This window comes from Pieris brassicae, chromosome 6, assembly GCF_905147105.1.
Source record: "Pieris brassicae chromosome 6, ilPieBrab1.1, whole genome shotgun sequence".
Taxonomy (NCBI): Eukaryota; Metazoa; Arthropoda; class Insecta; order Lepidoptera; family Pieridae; genus Pieris; species Pieris brassicae.
The window spans coordinates 14,468,620-14,486,874 of NC_059670.1; the positions used below are offsets into that span (position 1 = coordinate 14,468,620).

The window sequence follows — 18,255 nt, forward strand, 5'->3', positions numbered from 1 at the left end:
TTTTTATATTATAGATTAGGTTCTACATTTCTTGCACTCATCATTTTTCTTTTTTCTCTTACTAGGGTTGCCTGGAAGAGATCATTTTATTAGCGATAAGGCCGCCCGATGCACCCCTTGTAATTTTTATGTATAGCGTTATTTGTGTTTCTTTTATTTTTGAAGCGAAGTATGAAAATAAAAAATAAATGACACAAGACTGTATTTTGATATACTTTGGCTGAAATTTGCACTCCTTTTTCATAAAATGTAATTTTAATACTTCTTGATAAGACACGCACCACTAAAACCATCACGATGCAGCATGATGACCACGTTGTACCTTTCCGACCACTTGAGCAGCTTCTTTAGAACTGTGAACGTAGATAGACTTTATCATTTTGCTTATTGCAGTGTTCTTCAATAGTGAAATTTTTTTCATGGGTAAAGAGGATATTTCTGTGCATTTCACCTGCGTATCGCGACAGAAGGCGTTTTGATCGATCCAATCTTTTTAGTTGTAAATATTGATTTTGGGCATGTCCTGCAACGAGCTTCAAGTCATGTTTTATAATACGCAACAGAGTCCTAGCGGGAATCTTCAGTTCTCGCGATAAGAATTAAACTTCCTAATGGAACGATGGAATTTCGACGTAATCTGGCTTAACAACCTTTGTAGAACTAACAGCACGCGGCCGCTGCGATATTTAGCGATGAAGTGTTGTTGTATCTGTTGATATTATGATATACGAACATACGGCTAATACCAACATTTTGAAATGTCTGGAACATGACCGACGGCTCCATACTCACTTTGTCCAATGCGATCACTGCAATCCTTTTTTCAATAATGAACACGAAAAAATATGTGAAATGGCGCATAACCGAAAGAAATTTTTAAAATAATATACGTGTTCCAAATTTAAAATAATTAAAAAAATTGAAATAAAATAACAGTTTTTATATTATTTGAAAAAAATATTTTAAAAAAAAACTTCATATAACGATAGAGCATAATATATTATATGTATTGTGTAAACAAGGGTAACACATTTTATACATTAAAAATTATTCAAATTTCACTTACAATACAAATATGTAGTATTTAAATATTTATTTAGCTGAAATTTCTGGATCTTTTCAAAGTATTATCATAAATATATATAATAATCACATTTATTCGTTATAAACAAACAGATAATATTTTATATCCCGTGACCTATAAACATAAAGTAATATGTTCTATACTTTTCTTGTAATATTATCATAAAAGTATGTGCGATAAAAATATAATAATTACATTTTCTCGTTATAATCAAACAGATAATATTCTATGACTAAGGTCAATGACCTTGGTAGCACATAAAGTAATATTTTGTCTACTTTCCTCGTATAATTATTATAATAGTATTATAAATATATATGGTTATATATCATATGTATATTTGTTAATATTCCTAAGGCGTGAACTGTCAATAAATAAAAAAAAACATATTGCTACTATTACTATGTACCCTTATGAAATTCAATATTTTAATGAGAGGACAGTCAAAATTTACATTTACTACCAATTTTTTAGGTCTTTTCGTAGAACTGAACACAATCATGGCATTGCGGAGAAAAAATAACTCAACATAGAAGCTGAGATCGCTATCGCTATTATTAGATAACTGCTGCTCTGTCAGGAAGTGCATGCTGATTTATGTTTACCCGAACCGATTTCCTTTTATTCGGTTGAGTTTTATATGGAGCTGATAAAAACGCATAAAATACTTTTTTTTGGCGTCCTAATTAAAGAATATATAGACAAGCAAGCATTTTTCAATATGCCGAGAAAAGCGAAGGCAATCCCAGAAGTATAAAGTAGCAAATACAATAAATAGTCTTTGTAAAAGCAAAAACTTATATCACATATCATTAATATGCAAATGACACTATCAGTGACTGTTGTTTTAAAGTAACTGGTTTTCTCTTTAGTACGCTTAAAAAATTATTTTTTAAATAAAAACATTTAAATAAAAAATGTGGACTCCACCGGATATAACTGAAGTGTGTGCGTCCACACATGGGAATTTAACACAGTGTACATCTATCGGGATTACATATTATCTAACACTGTTGGCACAATTATTTGGAAGGTCTGTTGATAATACAAATTCAAAAGGTGATAATCCATTCATCTATCCAACTATAAATGATGGATTGGAACAGAGGACTCATGAAGAAAGTAAAAATTTTAAAAGAAATGAATATGATTATATCATTGTGGGGGCTGGGTCAGCAGGATGTGTGCTTGCGCACAGATTATCGGAAATAAAACATTGGAAAGTAAGATATCGGTAGTATTAAATACGTATTTTTAATTCTGTACTCTCTTTTTCTTAGTTAACAGTGACTGCGAAAATTCTTTAATTTAAAAAATAAACTGAAGTTAACTCAGTGCCTTGTGGTGATGAATGATGATTAAACTTTTATTGATATCACGATAAACATTATATATATATATATATATATATCAATAATTAGTTAATTTTAGAAAAGCAATAAAGTATAAACCGACATTATTTTGGTAGATTTTGTTGCTAGAGGCTGGAAATGAAGAGCCAAACATCACAAGTGTACCGAGTGCTGCTTTAGCACTTGCTACTACGAATGTAGATTGGGCGTACTACACTCAACCTAACAAAACAACCTGTCTAGCGCAGAAGGGACAAGTTTGCCTTTGGTCCAGGTAGTATATATATTTATAACATACGATTACTTTTTTTCATAACATCTAGTACTTTAAACATAGAGGCAAAAGATAAAAGCAACCATTATAATATATTGACAATAAAAAATTAACGCGATAAGTTATCTGAGGGTGATGCCACCTTGAAATGTCACAATCACATAATATTATCCCTCATATCAATAACCAAATAAATATCCAAAGCAGCGCTTACATGATTAATAATACTTTAAATCATAGGGGCAAAACTATGGGAGGATCGAGTTCTATAAATTATATGACGTATGTGAGAGGCAGTCCAGCAGATTATGATGGATGGTCAAAAGAAGGGAACAAGGGGTGGAGTTATCGCGAGGTATCGTTATTTTTTTTACTTATATATTTAAAATTTAAAAAAACCTGCAGGTGTTGCCGTATTTTGAAAAATCGATTAATCTTCGCGATCAATACGCAACCGGTTCACATGGAGTAGGTGGTCCACTTAACGTAGAAAGGTTTTCATACAATGATGAGCCGTCAGATTTCGTAGTAAAAGCATTTCAGGAGAGAGGAATACCGTTTGCTGACTTAGGACTAGAAACTAAAGTTGGAGTAAACATAAATCTTGCAACAGCCAAAGATGGTAAGAGACAATCTACTAATGCTGCATTCATAAGAACTATACGAAAAGATCGCTCTAACTTGCATATCATTACCAATGCATTTGCAACAAAAGTACTAATAAATTCGAATACAAAAGAAATATATGGTGTAGAATATTTTAAAAATGCATCATATTATAAGGTTTATTCAAAAGGTGAGGTAATTATTAGCGCTGGATCAATTAATTCGCCGAAAATCCTTAAATGTTCCGGTATTGGTCCAAAAGACGAATTAGAAAGTCTTAAAATTCCTGTTATAGCAAATTTAATGGTTGGTCATAATCTTCAAGACCACGTAACTACAGATGGTTTGATATTTTCGTTATCAAATAAAACTTCTACTTTAGTCAGCAACGAAGAACTATTAAACTAAGTAAAAGACAAACAGATAAACAGCCTGAGAAGAAACGAGGTCCCCTATCATCTATTGTAATTACAAACTTAGTGGCATTTTTAAATTCAAACGGATCGAAAACAGCACCTCCAAATATACCACCACCACCTAAAAAAGCAGGTGCAACGTTCATTAAAACTCCCATAGATGGTTGCAAGCAATACAAATGGGGTACCTATGACTATTTTGCATGTCTATACACACATTACACAACAACGATATATCATCCGGTTGGAACTTGTAAAATGGGACCACCGTGGGATAAAGATGCTGTTGTAGATCCAAGATTTAAAGTGTATAAGGTAAAAAAATTAAGAGTCGTAGATGCATCTGCTATGAGGAACATCGTTCGAGGTAACACGAACGCACCAACCATAATGATGGCCGAAAAAGCGAGCGATATAATTAAAGAGGACAAGATATTAAAATGTAACTTGTAAATTGCAATTCTTTTACAACCAAAATTAATTATAATGTTAAACAATACAATTGCTATCAAATATGTACCAATATTAATTAATTGATATTCAGTTGTAATTAAACAATGTAGTTTTGCTGTATTATTTGTAAATTTCTATTTTCGATTTATTATGTCGTCTGTTTACACAGAGCAGATTATTCTCAAAAATGTCTTGCTCAATTAAAAGGAGTTATCTACAATTTTAATTAGCCTGTGAACATATATGTATATTAGCAATATGTTACTAAAGGGTAACGCTTGCAAAGCTTGCCGAAATAAAATATAATCTAATAGCTAGATATTTATATTATGATATTACGAGTTATACAGTAAACAGATTCAAAGATTGTGATTCAATTCTTTAAATTGAAACGTCCATAACGGATTTTACACAAATCTTTAGAATGTGGTTTTCATACACTCGAATAATACTAGTCTATTAGGGGCGAAATATCACGTGAAAAATGTTTGAGGCGATACCTTTACAAATGGTACCTGTGGTGTAAGGTAAAAGTTTTCTTATATAAAATATATATATTAAAGTGATGTAAGCATTTAAGTACAAAGGTCTGTTTTAAAAAAGGTACGAGTATATCATTTGTTACACCGCGAATTTTTAGTTTTAAGTATTTGAAAATTAATATCAATAAATGATGGTCGATTCAGTCTTGAGCTTATAATGAGAAAATTAGAGCGGATTTATTATTTTAATTTTTTTCTTACTTTCATCACACTGGTCGTTTTATAAAATCGTGTGAATTTGAACCATCAATGAATCTTGCGCCTCGCACAGCTGGATGGACAGATCTTCCTCATTCCGTGTATTTGGTAAATGGATGGTCTCTCATTAAGGTACCCATTATCTCACATTAACTAGAAGATAATAATAATGTTTCAGAGGAAAATCATAACTTTTCGTTTTGATTGTATTAGTTTTTACAACAAACTCTATTGTTGTATAGAGAATTATCACTAAATAAATTCAACGCCCTCGTTAACCGTGAAATAATCAATAAAGCTTTTATGAATTTGACGAATATTTAAATGATCCTAATCCTTGGGATTGATTTGCCCTAGTTCAAATAGTTTGTATGACTCAAATCTTAGCGATTAAAAAGAGTGGCGGAAAGTTTCTTGCCAGTTCTTCTTACCCGCTCTACGCCCTTGACTTGCGAACTGGTAGTATATGTAAATTTACAATTAATTAAACTTCTTTTGTATTTGAGTTTGAACTCCGTGAAATAAATTCACAATACAAATACCACACTAACACACAAGAACATCCTGACATTTTCTAAATGATTTAATAGTTTATATTACAACTGGACTAATTCAATGTAATGCGCAGAAGAGAATACGTACAGACCAAATATTTTCGCGTGGCAAATCAAACGACTTTATTACGCACGGGGTTTTGAAGAAAGGGGGTTTAGCTTGGAGTGAGCACGGATCATACTGCTCCAATGGGGTGAAGTCCGAAAATATTTGGAAATACCACAGCGCGCTGTAAACTTCTCGTTTCGGAAGACAATTTTAGTAAAATTATATAAGTTTGCTTGTCCAAATCATGTTTAGCATTTGATTTATTCGATTTATTACTATAATATTAAAGATCATTTCATAATTAAGCGCAAACAACAACAAACGTTATATGTAATTAAAATGTCTTTGTCAAACCAAATTACATTAAAAATCCTTACATGAGGGTTATATAATAATAATTTTAAGTAATTTAAACAAGTAACAATGTCGTTTTAATAAAATCTATATAAGGAAATCGTCTAAAACTTCAGGACTATAGTTTAAAATATCTGTCTAACGCACAGCGCATTAAACGTATTTAAAACATTTATTTTGAAGTAAAACAAAAGTCAAACCACCTCAACAAAACCTCCCAACCTTGTGACCTTTACTGATACACACTTATTATCATCTTTGTAGCATTACGGTGCCCTGGCGGCGGTCTCCATTCGTCAGTTGCCACTAACCGTCATATGACAAGAGTTCTTGTAGAGCGTATACGATGACGTCGTGGTACTGAAGAGGTTCCTAAAAGCAAAAATCAATGATCTGCGTAAATGACAAATCTACCCAAATATGAAAAAGTTGCTCGTAGACCGTCCAAATATCATACTGCGGTGTTCCCACCCGTCTTTTGTGTTCTTCTTATCCGGTACACTCTTGACAGAGCGGTAGTGATCGCTACGAGGTAGTGGCAGATGTGATGCGCTTCACGACGTTTCGCCATCGTTGCCTATAGAGGTCATCCTGCTACACTAATTGAGTGAACCTCCTACGTCCGACTTGATCTGGTTAGTCCAACGCGTAGGCTAAATCAATCACGGTTATAAAAATGAGAAGGTTTTTTACTGCAAATGTTCTTCGCTTTTCACATGGCCCATACTTTAGTTTCTAGTCAGCCCCGCGTCCGGTGCAGAGAATTGATCTGCTACGTTGTGGAATAAAATATTTTTCGCGCGCCCTCACAAATCATTCGCTGGATTAGATTATTTAAAACCGCTGCACTGTGCACTTTGATTTCTGGTTTGTTACATACGAGGTCTCATATAAAAGAATAGTGAATTTTTATGAGGATATTTCAATGTTATAGAAAAAAATATTTTTATATTTGTAGCTATAAGCAATAGCTAGGAATCCAACTTGTTGCATTTTAGAATATTCTGTCAAAATCTCACTGCCGAAAGTTTTCTTATTAATGCTTGTATACCAATCACTATTTGTATATCTTTGACTATCTGATTTGGCGAACTAGTTTTAATTAAATAAAACAATAAAAACTAAATAAATATTGAATTCACTACTTTTGGAGCAGGAAAGCTGTAGCCGTTTGGATGTGCTCGTGTGTCGGTTTCGGAATTTCCGCTGTGGGACCTTTAAGCCTGATATCCAGGCAAAATCCCGCCCGCAGCAAAAATGCCTCAGTTTCAGTAAGAAATGGTAGCGGACAATGTGGATACTGGGCCCCGTAACATTTGTGAAGTTAACGGTGAGTGTGTGGCCTTTGTTAGTTTGGCCCAAGGTCGATACATGACGTATTTAAGTTGGTAGTTAACAAGCGTTTTTATTTTTCTACGGTTACTTCTTTAACTCAACAATACGAACGGCCTGTGTGTCTACCTCTGAGTGCTGATTGGGCTATTGTTTAAGGTCGGGAGAGGAATTTTCCACCGCGGACGCATATGGCGTTAACCCCTTATTCTGCACCGTTTATTTCTTTCGGGCTTCAGTAATCTGACACACCGTACTACAAAAAGTTGATCTTGTTGTATAAGTTTTCTGTGAGACAGTGGTACGTGCCTGCCCATTTGGCTGATATCCGAAGGCAATGCATGACACTCCTACTAGGAAGCAGGTTACGTGATTATGCTGGTGATATAACCTCTGCCACAGGGGGTCGTCACGTCCCGACGCCGGAAAATTCGTTCTTCAATTTGAGGGGCGAAATTTACTGCTGCAACGGGGATGACCATTAAATGATTGGAATTTCTTTTAATTCTTTTTTTTTGTAAATTTTAATAATGATTTTTTAATAGGATGGATACAAATACAACAAATCAACACCTTCCTGCGTTTTGATATATTGAATCAAATGTATATTTACTGGCACAAACTCGACTTTGTTTTATATGTTAAGATTTAACAGCTTTTATTTGTATGCTAAAGGCTAATCTAAAGCTAGTAGTTAAATTATAATAAGAATAAAATAATATATTATTTCCATAAAAAGTTAATAAGTTTAAGAACTTATTACATCAAGTAAGCTTGATGATGTGAAAAAAATATTTTCAAGAATTATTTACTTCACGAACGTGTTTTTTCTCAAATCCATTAAGTAGACAAATGATCCAGCAATAAAACAGAATGTTTCTCCCACGATTCAATATTGCAGTTACAATATCGGGTTTCCCGGGACAAACCCAAACATATTGATTTAGTTGAAGTACCATTGAGAGGTCGATAACTTCTTTATACAAGTGTTGTTATGAAAATTTCGACGATTTGCAAGACATTTTTGAAACTTTATTTACTACATGAAAATATATGCTACAAGTTAGCAGACAATGATTATATACATATATTAAGATTAACCTGGCGTTCCGCAGCAGAGCTTTAACGTCTTTTATGGCATTTTGTGTCACGCACCTGATTGTGGAAGCACCTGCAGTAGAGTAGTTCTCAAACCAATATTAGGTCTTCTTAGAAAAGAGCGTTCCCTCAGGGGCCAGCAACTCCGTAAGCCTCAGCGTTTCTAATATCCATAGGCGGTGGTTTGAAGTTTATTTAGTGACTCTTCTCGTTTCCCTTGTGGCGTCCCAACAAGTATAAATCCTCAGAGTATCCAGGAAACTTCTGAGCTCCTGGAGATTGTGTTTACGCTATACTGCACTCTCGTTTGACCCCTGTCCTAAAAATAAAAAATAAAGTTAAATATATCACTTAAGGGGTTTATGCTGTGTCGGCGCAAGATTGTTTTTTGTTATTTGGATGTTATTAGGTTTTCTACTACATATTATCACGAAGCCATTTACGGTATCTGTCTGTTAGTTATACTCTATAACTCAATAACAACTGGACAGGTTTATGCTTTGGAAGTGTGTTCATGAGGAAGAGTAACACTTGAGGTCACGAATGTAAACCAGTGTGAATTAGTGTGTGTTTATTAATATTTTAATTCATAAGTTATGTTAATTTGTTTTAACTCATGTTTGTAACTTATATTATATAGCGGATCCGATAGTCCTTTACACACGTCTTGCATAAAAAAAAACATCTAATATTGTAAATCATTCTCGACTCCACTTGAACACACAAAACATTTCATCAAATTGTATCGTTTAGGAGTTTATTTAAGAACACAGAAGATTTATATAAATACCAACTGTATATTTGTTGTATAGATAAATATCCTAGATACCGATAACAATATTTCTTATTATTCCCCCTACAAAAACCTAGGAGTCCAAGCACCTCTCTTTCGAATTCTTCGCAATTTTAAAGGATTGAATAGTGCTTATCCGGAGCTGGATATATTTAGTAGTGGGCTGATCGATTTTAAAAAAAAACATTGTTGGGTTCCTATCTCGAACATAATTCGCTGTTTTGCTGATGATTTTTTATCTGCTTTACCAAAAATTTCTGGTAATATTATTGTTCTTATTTTATCTTGTTGTTTTAATAATATTTTTGTAATATTTTTTGAAACACTTATGCGTTTACTTCAATTGTCATACATTTTAGATGGAAGATTTTGTAAAATATGCCGTAGATTTAGTACTATGTTTGATGTGGTAAACTTAATAAATATATACTTTTGAATACAAATCACTAATGCTTTAATACCCTTTTTGGTAAAACTCTTGTCAAGATGTATAAATTGTAATAATAGAACTGTTCTACAAAATTTATTGTTCAGTAAATGATTGATTTAATATAAAACATAAATACAGAATGTTTTTCATAGTTTCTGGAGTGAACTAATTGTAAATCTTTACTTCAGCAACTGTTTACTACTGTACGGCTGTCTAAGAATTTGTAAAACATTTGTTGGTTACACATTTAATATTAACTTTTTAATCGATTTTAAATGAACCAATGAAACAAATTTTCGATCAATATGACTTTGGGGCTTCAATAGTAGCGCATACCATATATTCAAAGGCCGCTACCACACATGGTGCAAATTGCAGATGAAATTGGGCAATTAGGATTGTATAGATTTTCTTTATCTTTATATATATAATTACCAAAATTCACTCACTAAAATCCTCCTAAACGGCTGAAGAGATTTTGATGATTTTTTTTGTTTAAGTGTTATTAGATATTATTTTTTTTATGTAAGACGTTTGTACAGGACAACGTCTATCGGGCCAACTTGTATCAAATATATGTATAATTGACTAAAATAAATAATTTTTTATCAAAAGTTAGAGAATATATAGAATATTTTTAACATTGTTCCTCCTAAAAACGATGCGAAGATGGCACTGTAATAAAGCCCAATTTCTATAAAATTGACCCAAAATCCGAAATCCTTGCAAAATTTGTATGTCATGGTACCTCATATGACCTGGTAACCAGGACGACATCTAAGTAATAACATTATATTTTAAATTTATTCCACACAGGGTCGTCAATATATGTAGCGTGTAGCGCCATTTTCTGTATACGTAGCAATGATCTAAAATTCACTAGGTTTACGTTGGGCGCCTCATCCATCTTAATAATTGGGCTGCCTCGCAGTACGATTTATCAGGACTAACTCGTTTACCTCTATTTTTCTAGAATAATATAATTTTAAAGGGAAAGTTGCATTAAAGGAACAAACATCTTTTTGTTGTAAGTCTCTGTCACTCACTGGGGTTCTGTGACCTTAAAAGTGTCAGGCCTCCGAAACGAGAAACATTCAGCACTCCCTGTCCTGTCCCGCGTTATACAACCATATTAGAATATTAGATGACGAGGTTTCGTGGACGTATTTCAGCGTATGACATTCCACTACATGTAAACTTTTATAAAACACTTTTAAAACTGAAACTAAAACTTTATACTCTAAGTGCGACAGATAGGCCATGTGCAGAGGCTGTTTTATAGCAGATGAATCAGTCTCCCATGTGGTCCTGAATGTGGCTGTGGCTAAACAACGTACAGAAATCACGGAGCAGTGTGCGCTCCGTGAAACCTGCGAAGTTCCCAGCAGACTTCTGTGCCTCTGGAAGGAGCTAGACTGGCTTATGGTTATCAGTACTTTACGCACAACGGGCTTAGTGAGAGTCTAAGTGCGGAAACTGAGTGAACCAACCTTTAAACTTTCTAATTTTTGATGTGAAACTTTTTAACTTAACTTTTTTAGGCGCCTGAGGGTAAAATTTTGACGGAAACGTCTCGGAGATGTGCAGCAAGAGCGAGTGAGAAAGGGAGATCGAGAAAAAATACACGGTATTGGTTGATGTATTCGTTTACATATGAGAACTTTAGATGGCAATTCTGTCGCATAACGTCTTGTGCAGTAAACGCATTTTTTATTTATTTATATCATCATTAGCTTGTTTACAGTGTGAATATATATACTGTATATTTATACCTTAGTAATAATTAATGTACAAAGAAGTTTCTCTCTGAAAATTGTACTTTGTATGCACGCACTTTTTATTTTGTTTGTAAGTTTTCCATCACCGTAATGTTGTTTATAACGTGAAGTTGTTTATATATTTATGTCGTATTTAAACCCCGGTAACAACTTTATTTCTTATTTTACTGTTTCTTAATTACTTTTAAAAACCGTGATCACCATCATTTTATAAAAAAATTATTAAGTGGAATACATCTTAATAACTTTTAAAACATTTAAATTTGATTTACATAACAATGTGGTCTATAGTAAACATTTAATCCTGTCCATATTAAATACTGGTAATTGATACAAATAAATGAGAGCTCTACGAGTTATGATAATTGTGTATTTAGCTTGAAAATTAGTAAATATTTGCTGGTCCGTCACACAGTGCACTGTTGTTGTAATAGAAATTCCGCAAAAACTATTACTATTCTTCAAAATCCAATCGCATATAGCGAAAGAAGGAAGCAATGGATTTGGTCATAGACTGTAAATTTATTAGTAGAAGTGACTACTGCTTTCTTTTGTTAACATAGCATTTACACATTAAGAAAACACTTTTTAATCATATTGAAGCTATGTACTATTATTATATACTTATAATTATATACATTATAAGAAACGTCGTAAAAGTTTAAATTTAAAATTATGTAAATAATTATAAATTTATAATAATAATACATAGCTTAAATCCGTTTAAAAAGTGTTTTCTTACTGCTAACACAGCCTTTCAGCAGTAAAAAGTTGTGAAACACACAGCATAATTAATTGTATATAATATTATCAGTATAATATATAAATTGGTTAAGGTACAAACAATAATTTTAAAAAATATTACAAGACATGGGCACGGTGTAGTCACCTGAGCTGTTGACTGTCTCATCACTTCCCTTTGTGCTCATGTTGCTGCATGCTATTTTACAAATGTAGATTCAGTTTTTAATACGAACATACAGAAGGCAAGTTAAAAAAAAAAACAATGGCGGTAGTTTTCTGTATCTGTTTCATGATCATTTGTTAATCAAAGTAGGTAATCAGGCTTCTGACCACCGTCAGACACGTCGTCGACTTGTTGGGTCTAAAGGTCGAAAGGCAACAAGGCATGGTGTGTTAAACCATCGTCTTAAAATATAATGACGCTGATGTAGGATGCCTACCGACATATCCTCACTGAGGCATGTACGTACGTTTTCTCTAAACGTTAATACATATTCTTTGACAAGTAATAGTTGTAGAGCAAGAGTGTATATCGCTTTTTGAACGTTGCCGTGAAATTGCGTTCTCTCGGAATATTATAAAATATGATTTATTGCAACCAGGCCTTTGTTCAAGTTTTATTTAATGTTTTTAACTGCATACTATTGTTGACAATGAATCTTGATTCTTTGTCCATATAAGAACTTAGGAAATGTGATGGATAAATGTAATTATGTTTCATTTATAATTTTTTCACTATTATATTTTTATTATATATTTATTATTATATTTATTTTTACAATTATTATATATATTTATATGATATTGTATATTATTTCAGCCATACCTTGGGTAGAGACGTTGTGAACTTGGACCCACTGATCGTGGTTGGTAAGAAAGAAAACAAAATATCATGGGGCCGTTCGCTAACAACTGAACAAATGAAAGGCTCATCGTCCAAAAAACTGTACACAGTTATAAGAAAGGTGCTTCCTTGCTGACCACGACGTTCAGACATGATCTGCCGATTCAATAAAGATATTTAGATAACAGGGGTCAAACAGGCTTTATCTTACCCCCTTGGGTAGAATGCCTGGTGAACCCCGAGGGCCGTGTGAAGGGATGAGGTATTTTAGTGGGTGGGGTCTCACTATCCCTCTTAATAGCAGAGGGATTTGAGTGTAGACCCAGCCGCACAGTCCCCGCGTTAAGCTTGACACCATGCGTAAGCGCATTTTCACCTCATTTAAATTTAAAAAATAATTAGTGATACCCAATTCAGAAAATACTTCTGGCAATGTATCTATGGATACAGTATTTTCTTAAAGAACCCTAAGTTGATTTTGATGTTGAAGTCCTTTATCCCGAGGGAGAGTAATAAATGGTCGTCTATGGGTACTTTTAAGTTGTTCCTTCTCTAGTGCCTCCTGGATTTGACCATGCTTTATAAAATCGTTATTTAAAAGCTAGGTAAGAATTGAATTAACTGTCTTACAAAATATACAACTTAAATGCATTAACAATTTAGTTTATAGTTTAATTAATATGATTTACAGTTGCACTTGGCTTGTACGACATGTTGAACGACGTGTCGGACATCCCAAACGCACGTTAAAACTTTGTATTTATTTTTCGTTTATTCAATTAACCGTCATACTTTCTATATTAGTTTAAGATTTTTTGTGTATGTGAGCATAGCTCCTCCAGCCTTGGACCGATATAAAACGAGCCTACGGCACGCCTAGAGGTCAATCATCGCTGCATATGGACACCCATCTTAGTGGGTGCGTTACCGGCCTTTGATGGTGGAGTATACTTTTTCATTAAGCACGTCATATCTCTCAGGGAAGACTCCACAGTTCGCTAATTTGCATAAGAAACTTATAGGTATGTTCCGTGACCTAACCGCGACGGCCCAAGCCGAGTTCCGTGTCTCGCAGGAGTCTCTAGCTCTGGTCGCGGGAAAATGCCCATTCCGCAAGTCCGCCATCCTCGAACTGAGCTGTAAAGAAAAAACTCTCACAAAAGTGTAATTTTTCTTAAGTCTATCATTATCGACCTAAAAAGTCTATAAAATCTTATGTATACATTAAAATGCTTTTCGGACCCCTTCGACTGCTATTAATAAATAATATTTTACGACACAGACAAAAAAAAACGTAGCTTTTAAGTTGAATGTTGAAAAAATTGAACCCTCACGCGATAGGAATGTGATATAAACAGATTTATGAAGGTGACCCCTCAGTAATGTGGGTGGAACTAATTCGAGGTATTGCACTAATGTCCCGGCGAAACGCGATCTGAATACCGAGCGTTGATTTAATGTATGCCGGACAAAATATGTAAAAGTTTTACTGGAATAAATCGGTTTTTATTACGTCTGGATTTAGTATTGCCTTTGGTTAACATAGCATTTACACATTGAAAGAAAACAATTTTTTACCGTATTAAAACTTTTTGTATTATTAAAACTTATATTATTTTACATAATTTTAGATTTAATTTTTTCCGACGTTTCGCGTGCGTGAGATGTGGCCTAATGGATCAACAAAATACGAATTGTTGAAGAATTACCGATTTTATAAATCTGCTTTATTACTTAGTAAAATATTGCCGAACGTGGGTGGCTTGATGAAAATAATGGTGTCCCCGAGGGAGTTAGGGTAAGTGTTTAATTAGTAATCGTATTATATATTCTGATAAAGGCACAACAGATTTGCTGTATTACGTACTCTAGTTAACGAATTACCTAGGTTGACGGTCCTTTTTTATTGCCCGTTGAATGTACTGACAAAAGTTATATAGGCACCTATGATTAGTATAGTAGTTTTTTTTCATGTGTCATATTTGTTATTGGTTATGCATTCTTGTCGTGTACCTCTCGGTTTATACCCCCGTTGTATCCAACTTGTACCCTAAAGGTTCTATTAATAAACGAAACATAGCTCGAAGTCTATTATAGTATATATATAGTCGACTTACGGGAGTCAAAATCCAATATATTCTTGTCGTGTGTATATTATATTTGAAAATAAATGATTAAAAATAAAATCGGAACTACAGCGATTATCGTTGAATAGCTCGCATCAAAACACGCGCTTTGCGGGCCGATGCTAAGTGATGATAATTCTCTAAAAAGCCCTTTTCCAAAAAAACATTAGTTTCAACATTGAAACTAAAGTTTACCTTAGGGAGAGGGAAAATGAAAAATGGCGTCTTAAGGCCTTAAATCGCGTTAACAAAAAGCGTGAGGAATGGGGCGATCATGGTGCCCCTTTGAAATAATGGCTCGTGGTTTCGCACTATTTGTAACCGTCAACCTGTCATTATGGATTTAAACTTGGTTGTATTGCAACAAGAACTGGTGTGAATGTTGAACGAAAGACGTATTTATAGTGATTGATTTGTTGTTGATTGCATCTCTAGTGAATGTACTGATTCTTTTATTTTCCTATATTTGTAAGTTAATAAAATGATAAAAAATAGGGTAGTCTCCATTATTAACGACTTATTTTTGTCTTAATAGTGTTAGCTTCTAATATTAATTTCATTAAATTCTAAACACTTTTATGAAACAGATTCTTAAGAATCTTGCTACAAGTGCGCATGTGCAATAGTTACTCATTTGACTCGTTCGGTTGTTTACGAGTTGTTACGAATTGACTCGACCATTTGCCCGAAGTGGGATGGTCGAGTCGGAGGAGGGAGTTGTGATTATAAAAGAGGTTGTGACACATGCGCACGGGCCTTTTCTTCGTACAAGTTTGAAGTTATACAGTTTACGTAAAATCAGTGAAGTAAATTATAGTGAATTAAGTCATCATTGAAGCGTTTAATTTCCTACCCTAGAACTAAATCAACTACCGCTAACAATACATTGTACACCATTTATTTTAGTTATAGATGGGCTCCATCCCTATTGAGAGTAGTTCTTGCAGATCACTTTGTAGTACCAGATGTGGCTGATACATATAATTTTGTTATGTATAATAACAATAAATATATATAATATATACTCGACTAGCTATAGTATACAAGGCCCCTTCTGATCTCCGTACTTTACGCTATCAACTTTGTTGTATTTTTGTGTTATAGAAATAAAATGGCGCTACAAATTTAGTTTTTAGGTCCGGTCCGCAGATTTATATAGTTTATATGTACCTGTTTGATGATCATTTGTTAATCTAATAGGCAACTAGGTGATCAACCTTCTGTGCCTGACGCACGCCCTTTATGGTTCTAAGGCAAGCCGGTTTCCTCAGGATGTTTTCCTTCACCGTTCGAGCGAATGTTAAATGTGCACATAAAAAGAAAGTCCATTCGTGCACAGCCGGGATCGAACCCGGGGGATCGAATCTCAGGGATGACATTTGCACCTTGAAGAAACTATTACATTGACAAGTAATCATGAAACCTAAAAATATTTTTTTATCCTTTTGCTTGATGCCAAGGTAACTTCTCTCCAGTCTCTGTTGTCTAGATTTTATGTTTTGTTTTTATATCAAACGTATTTATATATTTAAGCACAACAGATGTTAATTAAGCCAAAAAACTGATTTAGATAATAAAATTGATATGGTTTCAACAAAGGAATATTTGCATATAACTACGATTTTATTGAAGAAAAAAAATTCAAGTTGATCTTGCATTAAATTAGAAAGCAGAAATCCAATAAACAGTGATACTTTCAGTTTTATTAGCTCTTAACCGTTTCAGAAACTATTTCTTAATCAAACAAATTATTATTTATGTTCGATTATCGGTTCGATTCCTTCGCCTGTTTAAGTGACAATTTCTCAGTCAATCTGTGACTGATGTTAAGCAATTCCCAATCCTGTAGTACTTTAGAACCCCAGTTTGGTATTATGTGTTTTTTCATACTAAAATTATGCTAAAGTAGCAATTTCTGGTAAAAAGAATATAACGTAGTTCTAATAAATATGTCAATCGGAACTTGCTCCACCAAGCATCAATGCATGGATCTATTTTTTTACAGAACAGGGGGCAAACGCAAGAGGCTCATCTAATGTAAAGTGAAATCGTCTCACACTCTCAATCCCAGAGATCTCGCGGGTGCGTTGCCGGCCTTTTAATAATGGGTACCCTCTTTTCTTGAAGAACCCTAAGTTGAATTGGGTCAGAAATACATTGGACTACTGGTGTCTTAAGAAACGCTCAGTTGTGGAACGATGGACGTCGAGGTCTGGGTTGAATTTCTTATTCTGCCTGGACGACGACGAAACTCAGCTGCAGGTATAATTCGGAACATCTCCTCTGAACACTCTCCTGGTAAATGCGGTAGAAGATGCAAAATCTCTCGGTTTATACCAACCCTCGTTGTACCTAACTTGTACCTTAAAGGTAATATTAAGAAACGAAACTTAGCCCGAAGTATAATACTCGTCAAGTCAAAATCCAGTACATTTATGACATACGCTAAGTGCTTAGTTTCGTTTCACAATCTTAACCTAATACTTGAGTATACACACACAATGTACAAAGCAAATTAAATTCATGTAAACGAATCAAAATGAACAAAAAGAAATATCGATTAAAGCGTAGATAAATTCACATTAAATCTTTGTAAAGAGATTTACATCAAAGGTTAAACGCAAGTTAAAAAATGAGCCGGCTTTATGAATAGCACATAATTCATACTCTCAAAATATTCGTACGTTTATGAATTAGAAGGAAAATACCTCGACAAAACCGCCTAAGCGGGCTTACAATTTGTAAAGACGAAAACGTCTGGCAATATTAATAATATGGGTCCTGTATTTGATATTTTTTTGGACGAAAATGTAATTAATGACAGTGTACTGTTTACTGTGAAGGTAAATTTCTGTCTGTGTTGCTTGATCAATAAATAGGTATAATAAGTTAGTGGCTCTACAGTAGTAGTTTAGTTTTTTCTTATTAACTATATGAAATATGTATTTTTGTACTTTTTGTCAACCTCATCTAAGTTAATACATTTTTTCTCGCCGTGGTTGCCTGGAAGAGATCGCTCGAAAGCGGTAAGGCCGCCAGACCCTCCTTTTTTATTTAATTATGTTCAATTTTTTATTGTTATGCAATGAAGTGTTAATAAATAAATAGTATGTTTAGTTTTTCATCCTCTTTTTTATATAGACAAGTAGGACGCCCATACCTCCCCTGGGTTGATAGTCGCAAACTATGCCATCACTTTAAATATCATCATGAAATCCAGTAACCTAC

General features: G+C 33.8%; 1 protein-coding gene and 1 long non-coding RNA gene across 2 annotated transcripts; both read left to right on the top strand.

Moving 5' to 3' along the window:
• Positions 1 to 3,021: 3,021 nt before the first annotated feature.
• LOC123710635 (glucose dehydrogenase [FAD, quinone]-like) lies at positions 3,022 to 4,192 on the top strand. The gene is given in 3 exon segments (XM_045662659.1): positions 3,022 to 3,054; positions 3,116 to 3,739; positions 3,742 to 4,192. Coding segments are annotated over 3 exon segments (1,101 nt in total). The 3' UTR covers positions 4,186 to 4,192.
• Positions 4,193 to 12,533: 8,341 nt separating this feature from the next.
• LOC123711036 lies at positions 12,534 to 18,002 on the top strand. Its single transcript, XR_006753895.1, has 4 exons — positions 12,534 to 12,763; positions 12,878 to 13,820; positions 14,533 to 14,699; positions 17,033 to 18,002. It is a non-coding gene; the product is annotated as an uncharacterized LOC123711036 (long non-coding RNA).
• Positions 18,003 to 18,255: the final 253 nt, after the last annotated feature.